The sequence below is a fragment of the Artemia franciscana genome, chromosome 1, assembly GCF_032884065.1.
Source record: "Artemia franciscana chromosome 1, ASM3288406v1, whole genome shotgun sequence".
Classification (NCBI taxonomy): domain Eukaryota; kingdom Metazoa; phylum Arthropoda; class Branchiopoda; order Anostraca; family Artemiidae; genus Artemia; species Artemia franciscana.
The window spans coordinates 31,990,797-32,007,445 of record NC_088863.1 but is presented as its reverse complement, the minus strand read 5'-3'; the positions used below and the strand labels follow the sequence as shown (position 1 = coordinate 32,007,445).

At 34.2% G+C, this 16,649-nt stretch overlaps 2 protein-coding genes across 2 annotated transcripts in view; one reads left to right on the top strand and one right to left on the bottom strand.

Annotated features, from left to right (window-relative positions):
- Nucleotides 1–16,649, bottom strand: part of LOC136028679 (ATP-binding cassette sub-family F member 2-like) — a 335,229-nt gene that overhangs the window by 74,341 nt on the left and 244,239 nt on the right. The window lies entirely within an intron of this gene.
- LOC136028645 (cyclin-dependent kinase 11B-like) overlaps nt 1–16,649 on the top strand; it is a 64,046-nt gene that overhangs the window by 27,259 nt on the left and 20,138 nt on the right. The window contains 4 exon segments of the mRNA XM_065706473.1: nt 1,570–1,756; nt 3,224–3,538; nt 10,732–10,876; nt 13,620–13,764. Coding sequence (XP_065562545.1) covers nt 1,570–1,756; nt 3,224–3,538; nt 10,732–10,876; nt 13,620–13,764 — 792 coding nt within the window.

Genomic DNA, 16,649 nt, shown 5'->3' with positions numbered 1-16,649 from the left:
TTCCAATCAAATGATCTCCATGTGCTCCAAAGCTTATACGACTACCCGTTCCATAAAAACTAAAGTCAAACTTTAGATAAACAGAAATTAAGATGAATAAATGAATGCTGAACTTAAAATTTTGTGGCCCCATTTCCCGAGGAGTTGTGCCCCAAACTAAAGAAAAACTGTTTGTACATCATAATTCATTAGACTCTGGGACTTACGGATGTAGGTCTCAAGCTGTTTGAAAATAAAGGCTTTGACACTTTTTAGGCCCCTTTTTTGGGCAAGCCAGTGTTTTCCTGATTTTCTGGTGCATCGAGGGTCTGATTAGGGCAAGGACTTCGGATTTAAGCTCCAAACCAATATGTAAAATTTCTGGCCCCTGCAGGGGCCCGTTCCCTAAGCCCAAATTGCTTTTTATTTACATTAGGCTCTTCTTGGATCGGGGACTTATATATTTACTTTTTAAGCCTTCATGGGTATGGAAAAAAAACAGCCATCCTTTGAGTTTCATTTTCCGGTGAACATTTTTTTCACTTATTTTTGTTTGCCGGTGTGTGCTTGGGTCACAGACTTTGTGTGTGCTTGGATCTGCCTTTGTCCTAATTTTTGTGCGTTCAGGTCGCATTGGCCCAAGCAAATAAAGATGTAATTTTCAAGATAATCCCCAAAAACGCCTTATGGCCCAAATTTGGGGGTACGTGTCTGCAGCCTTTTTCTGTATTAGGGTCTCATCGGCCCAGAAACTTGTAGATACAAGCTTTAAATTGTTTGGAAACAATAAGTTTTTTCGGCTTTTTCGATTCCCATTTTTGTGTGAACCAATTTTTTGTGTGAATTAGGGTCCTCTTGCCCTAGACTTAACAAATATGTTTCAAGTCAATCCAAAATAAAAATATTTGGGCCCGGTTCGTGGAGGTCTTTGCCCTCAACCCATTTGCTGCGTAGTATGGTTTCTGGCAGAGGAGCTTATGAATAGAACAAGAACTTTTTGACCTTCCAAATTAATTTGTTTATCAATTTATGTCAACTCAGCCCGTTTTTCTGTTTGTAGGCTTGTAAAATTAGTCTTAGTAGAGTTTGAATCTTCTTTAAACTTGACGAAAAGCTGGGACACCATGGCAAAGTAACCAAAAAGTCGAAACAAAGTTTTATTTTCTGTAAAAGAAGAAGATGTTTCATCTGTTCAAGATGTAAAGTTGTCCTTAGTAAATATGAGCTTTACATATTGAATTCAGTGTATAGATTCGGAGATTCGTTATAAAAATTCACGCATGAAGAAATATTAGTCAGCAGTCAATCTTTGAGGTCGTAAGGTGTCCACACAAACCCATAGTGGTTAGATGATTCTCGTGTCTTATCATTTTTTATGTTTGATTTTTCCTCCAACAAAGTTCAAGTCCTGTGATCTAATGGGACTTTCTTGATTAATTAACAATTTTTGTGATGTATCTCAATGTTTGATGTTTTTCTCTATATGTAATATACGTCAAGGAATTTTATCCATAATCTACAATGAAGTCATTGGCGGATTCTGAATTTATATTTCCTATATTAATATTGTTTTCGATTTTACATCGTCAGATTCGGAAGAGTCAGAAGAATCCGAAGAAATCAGCAGCGAAGAAGAAAAAGTTATTCAGAAAAAGAGAATCGATATTATCAACGAAGAAGAGAAGAAAATCGGAAGGGGAGTCGAAAAAAAAGAATCAACCTCTGCTAAAAAACATAGGAAAGGAGATCAAACTCCTGCCAAACGAGATAGTAAAAGGTAAATTTTCATGTCATTTGCTTACGAGGGTGTTCCAAAAGCTTCTGACTCAATAAAAAAGCCTCCGAGCAAAATTCTGACAAAATTCTGTCCTCTGAGCGCAAACTTAAAAAAAAAGTCGTGTGGGACTAGATCTGATGAATAAGGAGCTTGGTCAAGCAGTTCAAGCTTCATGGATTTTCTCCATCGCAGTCGTTGAGGTGTGAGACGGTAAGTTGTCTTGGTGAAACTGATTTAAGTTTTCTTAAAAAGTGGCCCTTTTCTTACAATTTGTTAAGTAATGTGTCAAGTAATGATGAATGTTTTTCAGTAATGACTCCATCCCTATCAACCTTAGTTCTGCCATAAGATGAACGGATGAATAGACTATCTATCAACAAGTAAAATGGCAAAAGGATTTTTATCCAATAAAATCAAAATAAAATGGATTTTTACATTTTGAAGATAATCCTTCCATGTAACTCCATGGCTGTCTTAAAAAACATTTACTATTACTTTCCTAGCCGAAAAAACAGTTTTTTGCTTCCAGAGCTAATTTTCCTTTTGCAGTCCGGTGTTTTGACTGTATTTTCGTTTCGAGTGCATAGTGGCGTGTCCAAGGCTTGGCCATAGTAATTAATCTGCATCAAATTTCTGATTTATTGCCCCAGAACTGCGTCAACAGAGCATTGGAAATCTTCTTCTTCTTCTTATGTAGTGTTCATTCGAAAATGTTTTTTGTCGAACATAAGCAAATGCGGTACCCAAGCGTGAGGACATTTTGTATTTGTCTAAACCTTGATTCAAGATGTATAAACTACGTTCTTTGGACATCTCCAGAACTTCTGCTATCCCCATTTGAACTAAAGGGTAATCTAGCACCATTTGGTGATTTTTAGTGACGTTGTAGTCAGTGGTTCAACTTTTATTTACTGTTTTTCATTTATTTATTTGATTTTTTTTCATTCTAAGTACTTTTTAGAACGAAAACTCTAAGCATACTTCTAAGTACAAGCTTAAAAAATGTTGAGCGTCGATTGGATCCCTTGGATTTTCGCTGGATTGCGCGGCAAGGAGAATTGCAACATGTATGTTTTGATAGATCACTGGCACCGCCTTCCCTTCACTAAAGGTTTTACTGTAATTACAAGGGCGAGTCTTTTACGCTGCAATTTTTTTTTTCAATAAAGTATGGCTTTAAAATTTACCTGGATTTGTGAGAATTTTAATTGAACAGGCTGTTCTAACAGAAGGAGTTGGTTTCACAAACCTTGAAGAAAAACATAGCAAACAAGAAGACTAAAAGTTTTTATTTTTAGTGACGTTATTATCAGTGGTTCACTTTTATTTAGTGTTTTTCATTTACTTATTTGATTTTTTTTCGTTCTTTCAGAGCTAATTCTCGCGACATTAAAAAGTCTAACTCACTTTTTATTTTATTTGTCTATTCAATAATTGCGTTTAAGAAAAAATAAGTTTATTTTCTAGTCATCAACGGGATGAAACAAGTCCTAAGATAGCAAAAATAGAGAGGAGTCCAAGGAGAAAAGAAGAAAGAAGTCCTCCAATAAAAGAAGAACGTAATAAATCTCCAAAGCAAAACGTCAAGGAGGAAGCTGAAAACTTGGAGCCAACGTCACCTCTTCCTGTCGAAGATGAGTCTCCTCTTCACCTAGAAGAAGCTGAGGAACTTGACCGACTTACACCGCCTGTTTCACCTGTTCCTCTAAAGGAAGAATTACGTCCCTATTTTCCTGCTATTATGGGCTGTCGGAGTGTTGAAGAATTTCAATGTCTAAATAAGTAAGATTTCTTTCATATACTTGGAACATGGTTTCGTAATAGAAACATTATTCTTGGAAACAGCCGTTTAAACCTATTGGCCATTTCAAGCTAAACATCTAGCAATGCCTAAACTCGGTAATGTCTAAACTCAGCAGTGCTTAACTTTTGCTAACCCTGTTCATTAATTATTCATAATAAAAGATAAAACTGTTAAACAACTAACGTGGTCCCCACTGGAAGACAATTAATATATTCATAGCAACAAATTTTATAACGTCTTAAGCAAAATATCGTATTTCTCTGACAAAAATACCTTGTTTCAGTAAGACGAAGGGGGTTAATGCGGGGAATGTACTTCAAGGTTGAGAGAGTACTTTACAATGGTCCAGACGACATGCTGTCTTCTCCAGGTCGGTTTAAATGATAACTCGACAGCCCCCTTCCTCCATCCCCTCCCAGTGATAGAAAAGATAAAACGGTGTTAGAAACAATCGGTTCTTGGGCAAGCTCTATTTTATTTCTTTTTTAATAAAGTAGTAGAAGAAGGTGAGTGTAACTTCAGGACTCTGTTCAAATATTAAATCGTGAAAATCTTAGAACGTTTCATTCACCTAGCTCAAATTTGTAAAATGATAAAGCAAATTTATCTGGAAAGGGATTGTATAACCATATTTAAAAAAAAAGAAAAAAAAAAGAAATCCGGGTCAAAAACTTTAAGAGCTGTGATAATGCACAACTGTTGACAGATCTACAGCTCAAAATGATATACCATTCATGCTAAATCTATATAAACGGATAGTTTCGAAACAAGCCTTCTGTTATAAGATTCTAACAAAAAGAAATGGTCGGTTTGTTAAAAAAATAAAAGTGTTACGTAACACCTATGTTGAATCAATCGATTTTAATTAAAGTGCAAGAAGTGATTGAAGTAAGGTTGGATCTCAAAGGGAAAGGTATAGTGGATCCTTTGTGAAGCATTTTATTTGTTGAATAACATTTTATTAATTTAATTTTACATTCATTATAATTTTGTATTCAAAATATATTGTATATTCATTTAATAAAATAAAGTGCACTTTATTCATTGTTGACGATTTCCATTAACTTTTTATATTAGAATTGAAATAGTTTTTGCTACTTTGAATTCTGTTGCTGCTGTTTTTTAGGCATTATTTAGTTGTTTTTTTCGATATTGAAGTTCTCATGTTACCTAAGAGCTATTGTAATGAATATACAATTCTTTTTTTCGCTAATGGTCTTAAAACGTATTTGATTTTTTTTTTCAAAGGGATGAGTTTGCTCCCCAGTTGGAAATAGGTTGATTTCTTTAATTTAAATTTAAAGCATGTTATAGTGAATTAGAATTGTATCATTATTAGAAACTAACAAATAATAACCCAGTCAAATAATCTCGTTGAACTTAAAAGAGGGGTAGCTATTTCATTTGTAGATAGTTATTTCACCACTTACAAATATTTCGCATATTATGAGGAATGAGTTAATTTTCTTTGAAAATATTTTGATTGAAAATAGAAACCGTGGTTTCTAAACCAAACTGTCGAAAGAATACAAAAAAAAATAATTAAACTAAGAATTGCGGAAGAACAGGAAATAGACTAAAAACGAGTTAATTGTAAAACTAATTCTTTTGGATTAAATGGCGGCTATGATTTTTTTAATCCTTTTTTTTAGATTTTGACTCAAACCAGATACAAATTGGATTGCACTTTTGTTTCTGTTTTGTTATAGTCTCACTAGTCATATCTTTTCAACGTGAAATGTCTTTTCTGTTTCATTATTTTTTATTTACAATTGCTCTCTATCGAAATATTCTTAATGAAATTTTACTTTAATTCTACTTAATTCTCAGAAACCTATTTTGGTGTAATTACCTAAAAATTGGAAATAATTTTCCAAAAAACAAACAAATAATATCCGGCTTTATAGGCGTTAGCTGAAGATTATTTCAATTCCTCTCACCATATTGTTGTTTTTGCAGTCACTAATATTTACAAAAGTGTCCTATCCACACTTTTAGAGAAATAATAGAAATGAAAAAAGTGTAAAAAAGAATTTAAATACTGATATTGCCAAAGGAGATTTCAAATAGCATCATCAGGGACCCAGCTTAACTAGAAATGTAATATCAATACTTGGTTGATTGGGAGGTCCATTATTTCTTTAATTATAGATGTTTTGGAGCTGAATTTTACTCATTAGTTTACTGATAGAACATCATCCTCGTAGATGTACAACACGAAAAGTCGACTGAATTTTTCTCATTAGTTTACTGATAGAACATATTACCTCGTATATGTAAAACGGGAAAAGCCGACTTATTAATTGCCCAGAACCATACGTTTCGAGCGTGTTTCGAACTTCTTTATTTTAAGAGACGTTTTTTGAACCTGTTAGCAAGAATTCGTGTACTTGTATGGTGGTAGTTTTTCTTCTAGCTGGTTAAAAGGTAGCTTTTTGGAAATACATAGGCTCTAGCGTGAATTTCGAAAAAATTCAAAAGGAAATACGGCTTTCCGATCACTCCTTGTGAGTATGATATTTCACTCGATGATATTTTAGAATATTAGATAGGCAAAGCGGCATTATCGTCAGAAATTAGTAATGGCAGTGACAAAGAGCATTTTGACCGGAGGATGGACGAAATGCTACAGCTAATTTCGCAGTTACAGACTGAAAATAAACTACTCAGAGCAGAAAATAAATTGCTCAAGACTGAGCTCGTCCAAGTGAAGACTTCTACTTTACGAACAGAACTATATACAAGAAAAAATAATATCATTATATACGGAATTGAAGCGCCGCAAGGCTCAGAAAATCTTCGGCAGACTGTAGCCTCATTTTTTGAGGCTAAGCTTGGAATATCCAACGCTAACCAAATACGTATGAGTGCCATTTATCGTATTTCAAAGAAATCTAGTCGACCAGAACCAGAGAGTGTTCTGAGCCTCCGGAGTGGGACACAGCGAAAAAAGGTTGTAGAGCCTATTTTTGTAAGCCTAGATGGCTTTGAACGGTCGATGATCATGAAGGAGTGTGGAAAACTTAAGAAGACGGGGTTCAGTATATCGACGGACCTACCAGCGGAGCTTGGTAAAAGAAGAAAGGAACTTTTGTCATTAGGGTATAAGCTAAAAACATCTAAAGTGGCAGCTGAGAAAGTTGCAGAAACTCGTCTTGTCCAACGAGGCGTCAGAATGTGGTTGGATGTTAAAAAGTCTAGAAATTCACAATGGGCGAAATATCTAGATGAATGCTTTGACCCAGTTAAAGTGCCAACTATCCAACCTGAGGAATTAGACTCAGAGTCATAATTGTGTGTGTTCCTTTCATTCATAAGTTTTGTCAGTATAAGGTGATTGCCAATTGATTAGATTTCCATGTTGATTTCCCCCATCCTTGCCACGGTCGGATGTTGATTAAGTTCTTGAACATTCCTTAATTTTTCTATATATTTTTTATTTTTTTCTCCTTCATATGTAGTTGTCATTACAAGTTGATTGCCGCTTGCTTACATTTTTCTGTCTAAAATGTGTATTTCAGTGCTATTTTTTATCCATGTTATTCCATTTTCTTTGTTTTGTTTTTCTCTTTCAGAGTTCAAAAAAAGTTCCTACGGGTGTGTGTATTTCTCATGGCTTTTGCTTCACTTCGGGATATGGCCTTGTCCCCTGGAAATTATTAGGTAAGTAGTGAGTTCCTATTCTTCATCCCGGGGGCTAATCACTTCGTCATTGCCAAAAGATTATAACCGGTTAAAAAAGTTAGAGAATTTTAGAGAAAATTTTTGATGAAAAAATAAGTAATGAAGATGATTTGCCGTTATTTAGTGAAAGTAATTATCCTAGAAGTAAATATGTTGATTTAATAGATTTAACCAAGGGGCACTCTGAATCTCAGTTTTCTGTGCTTCAACTTAACTGTCAAGGATTATGTTCGTCGTTTATGGATATAACTTCAATGTGCCACCAACTGCAACCCAACATAATTGGATTATGTGAGACATTCCTTACAGGACAAACGGATAGCCTCCTAGATATCCCAGGCTATAAATCAAATTTTCTACATAGAAAAGAAGCTCGCAGAGGAGGATTGGCTATTTATGCGAGGAATGAATATGCTGTGCATATTAACAATCAACTGAGCCGGAATGTTGAAGGCGTTTTTGAATCACTTTTCCTTGAGCTATATGGGCCTTCTAAGAAAAAGATATTGATTGGAGAAATATATCGCTCACCCTCTGGTTCTGTTTCTGCTTTTACGGATATACTAACTCAGATTTTACAGCTGATAGGAAACAAGAACCAAGATGTGATCATCATGGGTGATTTTAACATTAATCTAGCCTTTCCTCTAAGAAATAGCTCAGTGGATCTTCTCACTATTATGTCAGGGTCTAATCTTTACCCTTCAATTACAATTCCAACCAGAGTAACAGAAAGTACACACTCACTGATTGACAACATTTTTTCTACATTATGTCCGGCGAAGGTATCAGTCATCACCAGTGACACATCTGATCATTTTCCTATACACACTGTCTTCAACACGGCGAGGATACCAACTCCACTCGTAAGAACTAACCAGGGTCTACAAGTAATTAATCTTAAAGAGGAGAATCTTAAACTGTTAAATGATGAGTTAAAAAAAGTTTCTTGGGACAGTGTCCTAGCAAATGAGGATGTGAACGAAGGTTTTGAAATTTTCCACAATGCGTTTGTAGCTGCATATAAAGCATGCTGTTTTAAAGAGAAACCAAGAAACCGTGGAAGAAAAAATACCCCAATATGTCCATGGGTTACCGAAAGCTTACTCATATGCATAAATAAGAAAAATAAGTTATGGGCAAATTACAGAAACCACCCAAGCCGAGAAAACCTAGAGAGATATGAGACGTATAAGAAATGCCTTCATTCAGTTCTGAGGAAAGCAAAAAGAATTTATGTGAATAATAAAATATCTGAAAGTGGGAAGGATGGACGAAAAGTCTGGAAGGTCATTAATTCGGTTTTGCGACCAAATGATAAGAAAGCAGAATTGCCTTCCAGACTTTTTGTCAACGGGGAGGCTGTTACGGAACCCACTCAGGTTGCAAAAGAACTCAGTACATTTTTCGCAAGGATAGGAGGAATTACATCTAATTCTGCGAAAAGTCCCCAAAAACCCTACAAGCATTACCTTGGCTCAGCATGCACCAAATCAATGGCAATAATTCCTGTGACATCAACTGAAGTAGAGCTAATTGTGAAGACCTTGAAAGGCACATCAGCATCTGGATTTGACCGGATACACATGAAAGCCCTGAAAGCAGTCCTCCGTTCTATCCTAGAGCCATTAACTTATTTGATAAACCTGTCTCTAAGAAGTGGTGTTTTTCCTTCAATACTAAAAAAAGCAAGAATAATCCCTCTGCATAAAGGTGGCCCTCATGACGATCCATCAAATTTCCGACCCATATCCATATTATCTGTTTTTTCAAAAGTTTTTGAAAAACCCTTACAAAGACTACTTTACCAGTTTCTCGAAAAAAGAGGATTTTTTAATAGTCGCCAGTTCGGCTTCAGACCTGGTCATTCAACAGAAGATGCTCTGGCATCCCTAAGCTTATTCATCAACAGAGCACTTGACTCAGGTCTTCTGCCAGCTGCTATATTGATTGACATCAAGAAAGCATTTGACAGCATGGATCATACAATCTTACTGGGAAAGTTGCAACATATTGGAGTGAGAGGGATAGCCCTTCAATGGTTTGAATCTTACCTTCAAAATAGGTGCATCTACATTGGTGACGACCCAAGAAACGACACTACTGTGAAATTTGGTGTGCCCCAAGGATCAATCCTCGGTCCTCTTTTGTTTTTAGTCCATGTAAATGACCTAACTCGTATCCTTAATCCGAATCATGACGACCAAAAATGCTGTAACCTATGCTTTGATCAAACATCTGAGGACATTACTAACGAGCAAGATGGACTTATAGCATTCGCTGACGACACTACAATTACCTGCTGCGGACTTGATATGCCTTCACTCCAGCGGAAGCTTGAAAACATCATAGAAGAGACCTATCTGTGGATGGATGCCAACAAACTTGTCATCAATGTAGAAAAATCTTGCATCCTACTATTTTCTAGGGTAGGAACCCTTCACCCAGAAATAACAGGAATTGTGACGTCTCGTGGAAAGGTTCAACGACCAGTAAATGGATGTGCAAAATATTTAGGAGTAATAGTAGATGAAAACCTTTCTTTCCTTCCTCACATCCATGCTGTAGAATTAAAGCTTTCAAGGAATCTGGGTATCATGAAAAAACTGAAGCAAACATTCCCACGTAAAACCCTTACCCTTCTCTACAATGCACTCATTAGACCCCACTTACAGTATTGCGCAATGGTATGGCAATCAACATTCAAATCCCATCTGAAAAAACTGGATTCCATCCACAAGAATGCCTTGAAGATCATCAAACACACAGAAGATTATCTCTCGCTGAAATCGCTGTTTGAGCTTTCCTGCTTGGTTTTGCTTTCAGATTCCTCTCCGGCTTGCTTCCACCACCTTTTAGGAATCTATTCCGTTTGGTATCCGAACAGCGTCTTCCAATTACAAGACTATCTGCACAGATCCATATTCGAAATACGCCAACAGTGAGGTCGGATTTTTCGCCTGACATCGTCTGTGCTAAGGCTTACAATACCCTACCGCTTGAACTGAGAGGTAGGAGCTCCCTTGGTTCTTTCAAAAAGAGAATAAAAAATTATCTTGTTTTGAATTAGTTTAATTTGAATAATGAATCTAATTAGAAAAGTGATTTTAGCTATTATTGAGTTTTTTTGTGGGGGTTGGAGTGGTTTGCTCCTGGATGAAGAGGTGGGGACTTGTAAGGATATTTTTTTTTGGTAGGGGCCATGGTTGTATCGAGAAGTGGAGGGAGAGCCATAGTGCGTATTTATTTTTGAGGTGATATGGGACTCAGCATGCAGTTTTTGCATAGAGATGAGAGATTAAGTATGTTATGACTGTTATAATTTTTTTTTAATAAACCCGAATGAACTGAACTGAATAAAAGAGTAATGCAATCCTCTTAAGAATTGGGAAAACTTCGGTTCTTGAAAATCCTAATTGTTCCGATCTTTCGTTGCAGCATTTTTTATTTCTGTGTAATTTTCGTTCTTTTTTATTCTTTTTAATAGGATTGAAGAAGGCACATATGGTGTTGTATATAGAGCTAGGGATAAGCGAACTAATGAGACTGTTGCGCTGAAACGCCTTAAAATGGAACGAGAAAAGGAAGGCTTCCCAATCACATCATTAAGAGAAATATCAACGCTCTTAAAGGTATGTTCCATTTCTTAATGTGGACTTTTAATTGCTTTTTTTTTGGCTTGAAACATAGTAATGTATGACAAGACATGAAGAATCAAACTTTTTTAATGGAGCATTTTTCGAAAATTGTTTTGAGACAAAATATAATTCATTCTGCACCTAGAATCTAAACTATTAACATTTCTGCTATTTTAAATTTTGGAAAAGGGTCTCTTAAAGGGCAACTCCGTAATTGTTCTTAAAAGACTAATAAATTTTCCTCCGAAAAGCTTTGAATTTATCAAGTTTCACAAAAATACGGAGCGAGTTTTTGGCACACCCAGTAGAAAAGAGTGTGGTAATTGACTTGGAAAGCTTAAAGCTACCACCAGTCTTAAGTAAAATTATAATTCTGGATAGTAGCTTTTCCTTTCGGTTCAAGTTACAGCTGTAGGCTTGTTGCAAAATTACATGTTTCACCGGGTACATAAGCCTTGGTGATTTATAAAAAAAAAGAGGAAATTGTAAAACTATGTTGCAATAGCAGAAATATCCAGCTCTTTGGGGGTTGAATTTCTCAATATGATTTCAAATCCCTCTTATGGCAAAAAAGCTTAAACTAACAACTATATTTAGGAGACTAAAATGCCACTCTCTTTTAATGAAAAAAAATTATCATTTGTCACTAGTTGTTTTTATTGTGTTGTAAATTTACCGCCCTGGCGCAGAGGGACTCTTTGTCCCTCTCCTGCTTTAAGTTGCCATGTTTTGGGATTGCATTTTTCTTTTCCCTTGTCTTTATTATTTTTGTGGGTTTCTTTTGCTGGTTGACTTTTTTTTTTTTTGTATAATTGGTGACTTCTGTTTTGAGCGTAGCTCATAACAAAATTACCTATTATCTATATATATATCGAAAGTTACCTATTATCTGTTATTATCTATAGTTTATCTATATATATAAAAATAAGTTGTCTGTGGATCTGTGGATCTGTGGAGTATAAATGACGACACAGGGAGTATAAATGACGACCAGGACATAAGTAAAAAAAAGCTAAAAAAAAACTAAAAAAAGGTAAAAACTACAAAAAAACTAAAAAGAAAAAAAAACTAAAAACTAATAAAAAAAAATTAAAAAAACTAAAAAATAAAAAAAATAAAAAAAATAAAAAAAATAAAAAAAGGAAAAAAAATGAAAAATAAAGGAGAAAAACAAAACTAAAAAAATAAAAAGAAAAAAAATAAAAAGAAAAAAGAAAAAAAACTAAAAAAACTAAAAAAAAGTAAAAACCAAAAAAAAAATAAAAAGAATAAAAGGGGAAAAATACAAAAATTTAATAAAAAAGCCGAAAAACTAAAAAAACTAAAGAAACTAAAAAAAGGAAAAAAAACTTAAAAAACTAAAAACTAAAAAAAAAAGAAAAAAAGGAAAAACTGAAAAATCGAAGAGAAAAAGAAAACTAATAAAATTAAGAATAAAAATAAAAAAAAATAAAAAAGATAGACTAAAAAAAAAGTAAAAAGAAAAAACGAAAAAAACTAAAAAAGCTAAAAAAAAAGGTAAAAACCAATAAAAAACTAAAAAGAAAAAAAGGTAAAAAACTAAAAAAAATTTCATCTAAAAAACTAAAAAAAACTAAAAAAGGTAAAAACTAAAAGAACTAAAAAAGAAAAAAAACTAAAAAAAGGAAAAAAACTGAAAAATAAAGGAGAAAAAGAAAACTAAAAAATATAAATAAAAATAAAAAAACTAAAAAGATAAAAACTTCAAAAAAAACTAAAAAGAAAAAAGAAAAAAACTAAAAAACCTAAAAAAAAGGTCAAAACCAATAAAAAAAAACTAAAAGGAAAAAAAGGGAAAAAATTAAAAATTTATTTCATCATATACCAATTCAAAAACGAATGTATACCGGGATGACGACAGGGACACAGGGAATATAAATGACACAACTACAACGGGGACGCCGGGGGCACAGGGGGATATAAATGACGACCGGGACACAAGGAATATAAATGACGCCCGGGACGCTCAAAGAGAAATCACAGACTGGGACACCGGGACACAAATGACGACCGGGACACAGGGAATATAAATGACGACCGGGACACAGGGACATACCTACAAAGGGGACGCCGGGGTGCACAGGGGGATATATAAATGACGATGGCGACTCAGGGAATGGTCGATTAGCAATCACCATCAACAAAGCTCAAGTGCAATCATTAGAATCATGAGGTATAGATCTGAATACGGATTGTTTTCCCATGGACCATTATATGTTGCATGTTCAAGAGTCGGTAAACCTGACAATCTATTTATATGCACAGACAATGGGACAGCAAAGAATGTTGTATATTCGCAAGTTTTACGTAGTTAAAAACATATATATATATATATATATATATATATATATATATATATATATATATATATATATATATATATCTATCTATATTCACAGGTGGGACATAGGGACACAACTACAATGGCGCGTAACTAATATGGCGCGTAACGACTTACGCGTGCGGGGGGGCTTGGGGGGGGGGGGGTGCGAAGCGCCCCCACCAACTAGGTGTTGGGGTGGCGCGAAGCGCCACCCCAACGGGTGTATATATATATATATATATATATATATATATATATATATATATATATATATATATATAAAGGTTGCCTATTATCTATAAAGTTACCTATATATAGTTCTTTGCTTTTGCTATATATAGTTATTTGCCATATATAGCTTTTTGCTTAAAGAATTATATTTGTCTGTTACAGGCTCAACATCCGAATATAGTTACCGTTCGGGAGATAGTTGTAGGAAGCAACATGGACAAAATATTTTTGGTAATGGATTATGTTGAGCATTATATTAAAGCCTTAATGGAAACCATGAAATCCAAAAAGTAATTTTTTACTCTGGGTAAGTTATTCGATACAATATTATTTTTAATCTTCTGAAAGTATTTCCGCCCTTTTTAGGTTTTATTATTTCCACTTTACTTTAGAAATACTTCTCCATTTGACTGTTTTGAGTGTTATCTCACCAATTTAATCGATATATTGCTATATTTACTTTATAAAATGAAATCATTGTTAGGTTTAGCCAGTAAGCTATTTAGTAGGAAAATGTGAAATTAAGAAAAATAGCAGATAAAAGTATTTGCTACACCGATTGATGGAATGGCCCCTCTACCACCTTCCCCTCTTCCTGTCAAAAGTTTTTGCAGACTAGGCATGTTATATCCTCTTTGAACTGAAACCACACAAGGATTTTCAATCAATATGATTTGAGAACTAAAGTAAATTAATAAGACTTTTTAACATGGTGGTATCGAAGGCGTATATAGTCAATAAGGAATCAAAGCTTTTTTTCAGAATACTGTCCTCAGTCCTGTCATTTACTTGCCTTTTTGTACTCAGGTAAAATTTTAGCAGAAGTGACATGGAAAACTTCCTTGTTTGTGGACAGCTTTTTTTTATTTTCTTGCTGAAGGCTCATGTCTCAGTAGAGAAGGGCTAAAATGTCTTTTCTTACGATTATGGCTAATTTAGCTTCTTTGTTTAATTAAAAGGAGTTTTTTCAAAGGAAGTCAAAAAACAGTATTAAAACGTACAACAAGCAGGAACAAAGTCGTATGATAAATGAAAAACAAACAGAAAATACTGTGCAATAATAAATAAAACATTACGACCAATATTAATTCAAATGAGTGCCCCCAAGTTCAACTGAAAACTGTGGACTGAATCACCATAAATGAATAAATAAAGCTAAAAATGAACCGAAATTAAGTGGAAATATCCCTACAAAAGAAAATCTAATTGACCGCAAATAAATATGGAGTTACTGCACTCACAGTTCCCCTAAAGATTACAGTGTCCCTTATGCTGTACTGAAAATGAAACAAAAAATATTTTGCACAATTTTCTATTTTCATTATAATACAAAAAACTGAAAAAAAGTTTAATACTAATACTGAAAAACTAAATAATGCTCCAAATCTCCGGAACTCGTTAATTGCATATACCCCTTTGTAATAGTCAATTTAATTTCATTTCCTTAACATGTAAAAAAAAATCTTAATCGAAAAATGCTCCAAAAATGCTCTTCCTTTTAAAACAATTTCATTCAGATGCATAGAAAATCCGGTGACGAATCAATGATTGTATTTACCAATTCTAGATATAGCTTCAGCGAACTACAAAAATACCTAATATTTATATAAGTTTTGTTCAAGTGTTACTTTCTCTAATTCTGAATGAAATCGACTAAATTGAAACCTAAAAATGTATTTTATTTAAGAAATGGTTTGTTATTTGTCAGTAAGTTGGCTGGCATTCCCATTCTTATTTGTTGTAACCTAAGTTTCTGTTTGTTTTAAGTTTTGCTAGATTGGTCATTCTAATATCTGTTCATATTATGTTTCATTTATTAATTTAATCTAATTTCTGTTCGTTTTAAGGTTGACTTTGTTTCTGCTCGTTTTAGATCTTAACGTGACTCTTTAATTTTCATAGAAAACATTTTTTTTTTAATAGGTTCTGTTGAAGATAGTTTTCTGTCTAAGCTTGGTAATCGACAGAGTTTTATTTAGGAATATGCTGTAAAATGTTTTTTTTTTAAGATTTTCTGTGTAAAAATGAATTTGTTGGATTGAAACTTGAATTTTAGGCAATATTTGAGTGTTTAGTCAGAATTTTCGATCAACCTCTGTTTTGTGCATTCAATTTTTGATATTTTTATTTAACGAGCTTGGCCAAGACCACTGGGACTACTGGGAGAAGTGAGACTACTTTCTACTGGGCCAAGACCATCGTGACCCTCATACTATGAACGTCGTCGAATAAAGACGTATCTTATTCTGTCATTTTATTAAAAGAATCTTTTCATGCCTTGTCTTGTTCTAACTACTAGTATAAATAAATAAATGCATGTCTAGATCATCTATAAAGGAATTGCATTAAGCAAAATTTTTTTTTCTTTTTTTAAATTTATCTCCTTTTCCTTAAGCATGTCCATTTTAATAAAATATCTGAAGTTTTAAAAAAAAGTTGGAAAAATAGGAAGATAATTTTGCTAACCAAGATTAGAATATTAGAAGCTACAGTGATGACACTGGTCAAATATAGCTCTGAAGCATGGGCGCTCCGAAAAGCGGATGAAGATTTGCTAGGTGTTTTCGAGAGAAATTGCCTAAGGATTGTTCTGAGTACCCGGCTGACAAACTGTATTTTAAACAATAGGCTGTACAAAGTTCGTGGTTCAATCCCGCTTTGTAGGGCTATAATGAAAGAAAGGTTGAGATGGCTAGGGCATGTTGTAAGGATGAAGGATGACAGATTATCAAAGATTGCCCTTTTTGGTCAACCGTCTAGGGCTAAACAAAAAGCAGGTCGTCCTCGTCTGGGGTGGGAGGACATCATAAAGAAAGATTTAGAGGAAATTGAAACTTCCTGGGAAGGTGTAAAAAGGAGGCTTTGAATAGATTTGGATGGAAGAGGAGAGTGCGTAGCTGTGTTGGCCTCAGGTGGCTTGGTGCAGCGATTAAGTCTTAGTAGTAGTAGTATCCTCCTGTGACTTTGCTTGGTTGGAAATGGGATGCTAAAAAAAGGAATTTTACCGATATTTACCGATTTTGAATATATTTTCAAGCAAATTTTCTGAACATTTTGTTTCCAAAAACATTTTTGTTGCTTAAATGTCGAGCTCTGGCCTTTTTATCGTTGTTTCTTCAAACTCTCAGAATTTTCGTTTGGTGTGGTGGGTCGTTACGGGGAAGCCTCGGAATAAAAAGAAATGGGAGGAGG